The 2,614-nt window shown below is 56.5% G+C and overlaps 1 protein-coding gene across 1 annotated transcript in view; it reads right to left on the reverse strand.

The window, feature by feature from the left end:
• Positions 1–2,614, reverse strand: part of VDR (vitamin D (1,25- dihydroxyvitamin D3) receptor) — a 23,402-nt gene that overhangs the window by 3,281 nt on the left and 17,507 nt on the right. Inside the window, exon 3 of the mRNA XM_009329279.1 lies at positions 93–277. Within this exon, the coding sequence (XP_009327554.1) occupies positions 93–277 (185 nt within the window). The remainder of the gene's footprint in view (positions 1–92; positions 278–2,614) is intronic.

The raw sequence follows: 2,614 nt of genomic DNA on the forward strand, positions 1-2,614 counted from the left end.
ACTCCTCTCTAATGAGAAGGCGTGGGATGGATCTGGGCAGAAACCGCTTGGTCCTGTGCACGGGAATCGGGACTGGCGTGCCCTGGACGTACCCGGAACTTGGTGAAGTCGGCGTACGTGGGGTCGTAGGTTTTGTGATGAGCCTCGAGGAGGATGTCGATGACTTTCTGCTGCTCCTCCGAGAGTTTGGGTTTCAGGCTCTCCTTGAGCGCTTCCTCCTCCTTGCGCTTCAGGATCATCTCGCGCTTCCTCTGAACCTCCTCGTCCGTCAGGATGACTGCAGGGACAGGGAAAGCGTCAGAAACAGGCGCAGGGCAACGGGGACCGAAACAACCCCGGGCCGCTGCAGCCAGCGTCCCCATCACCCTGCTAATCGATTATTAAACCCGCATCAACCTGCTCCTGTCCTCGACTGCCGGCTCACGGCTTCCCGCGACAGTTTATGGCCCGTTTGGGTGCTTTTAGGCAAGGACCGGGTGCAATAAGGTCACGTCAGCGCTGCCGCCTTGCCGCTTGCCCTGTGCTTTCAGGTGAAAGGAATCGTGATCCCGCGAGAGGCAGGCCAAAAATAATACAACCATCAATCAGACAAAGGAGGGGCGACAAAGGAAAATAATTAGGCTGTAGCTTCATCTCCCTCCGGCGCCGCTGTCAGTGCCCGACAACAGAGGGAGCCCGATGCGGAATCGCTCAGCCTCGGCGGCCGGCTACGAGATAATCTGGGGAGCCGGCAGCGCTTCTGCAGCATCGCAAGTATTTTTAAGCTAAGGGGACACATAAACAGACCCCCAACTCCCAGGGTTGGGTATTTATGGCTTGTATTACGGGTGACGGCCTTGGGCAGCGGCCAAGGGTTGGACCCAAAGGCAACAGGCAGAGCCCCTCCCGTTTAATTAGGGAAGGGGAGCATCCGCAGGCAATTTGGGCTCAAATCTTGCCTTTATTAAAAGAGCTTGAAGCCTTAAGTAGCCTCACAGGGTTGAAAGAGAAGAAAAGCAGCAGGGAGCCGCAAAGATCTCTTGGGGTAGCAACCCCCCCACCCCACAACCAAGTCGCAGCGTTCACCAAAGCACTCGCTAACACGCATCCACCGGCGGGTCCCAAAAATAGCAAAGCCCATTCCTCGAGACGTTATTAACCCGTTAACCAGTCATCAGCAAAACCCCGCCAAGCGCGTTATCTGATTGATGAGGGGCGGCTTTCTGCCTGCCTTGGCTCGCAGGGAGACTTGACGCCGGGCGAGTCCAGGCGGAATTCGGGACGAGAGGTTGGCGAAGGGCAGGGAGAGCCACGGTCGCAGGGCTCGAGGCAAGGCACTGTTTGCAGTCCCCGCTCCCTTCCGCCACCTTTAGCCGACGGCGTTTTTCCGATACGTTTTTCAAACTTGCACAATCTCAGGGGGGGCTTGAAGATCTCGGAGGCACGGGAACGACCGGCTCGGGCTGAAAGGTCGCTCCCACGATTGGTACGTTATGGGCAGCTCTGCAGGGGACAGCGCGACTGAGTTTCCCATCTCCCAGTCCTGGTTATTATTACAAAAGCATTGGATCCATCTGGGCGCTGCACGCGAGAAGGGAAACTGTTTGTAGACGAGGCAGCATCTGCGGGGGGGGGAAAAAGCCACGTGGGGGCTGGGGACGAGGACGGGGCAGAGAGCCGAGTGCTTGGACCGGGGCCACGGCGTTCAAAGTCTTTGCCAGCACGGTCCGTCCCGAGCATCGGGGCTTCGGAAGGGATTACTGCAGGTGTCTACACCAAGCAAACCTCAGATCCTGCAAGTGAATCGATCCAAAATCAGGAAGCATCTGCGGAGTGGATTGGAAAGAAAAGGATGTTTCCGTGTGGGGGCAAGACTGCAAGGGAAATCTCCTCGGGATTTCCCACCCCCCTTTAGGAAATCCAGCCCTCAAACAGGTTTGAAACAGCGAGGTGGCAGCATGTCTCAGTCTGGTAGGAGCTGAAAAGCAAGAGCATTTCCCAAAGCATCACTTCCACGGGGGAACAAACGCTGGCAAGGTTTGGGCTCCCTGGTGCGATCCCCTAAGGCAGCCAGATTTCCCCATACAGGCTCTACGCAACAAAACATCCAGTTTCCCTGTGCGTCCCGGGGCTGCCGGCTGCACTGAAGCTCGGCAGAGCACGTGGGCTGCACGTTGCTGTGAGTCCCTTGCCAAACTGCCAGCGACGTCGATAGAAACGGGCCGCGGCTCTGACCGGCAGCAGGTCCCGGGTTTGGTGTTTAATAGAATCATCAAACGGTTTGGGTTGGAAAGGGACCATTTAAAGCTCATCTAGTCCAACCCCCCTGCCCTGGGCAGGGACATCTTCAACAAGATCAGGTCGCTCACAGCCCCGTCCAGCCTGACCTGGAATGTTTCCAGGGATGGGGCAGCCACCACCTCTCTGGGCAACCTGGGCCAGTGTCTCACCACCCTCAGCGTAAAACATTTCTTCCTTACATCTAGTTTAAATCTCCCCTCTTTTAGTGTAAAACCATTGCCCCTGCTCCTATCGCTGCAGGCCCTGATACAAAGTTTGCCATCATCTTTTTTTATAAGCCCCCTTTAAGTACTGACAGGCTGCAATAAGGTCTCCCCGAAGCCTTCTCTTCTCC

The sequence above is a fragment of the Pygoscelis adeliae genome, unplaced genomic scaffold (assembly GCF_000699105.1).
Source record: "Pygoscelis adeliae isolate BGI_AS28 unplaced genomic scaffold, ASM69910v1 Scaffold617, whole genome shotgun sequence".
Taxonomy (NCBI): Eukaryota; Metazoa; Chordata; class Aves; order Sphenisciformes; family Spheniscidae; genus Pygoscelis; species Pygoscelis adeliae.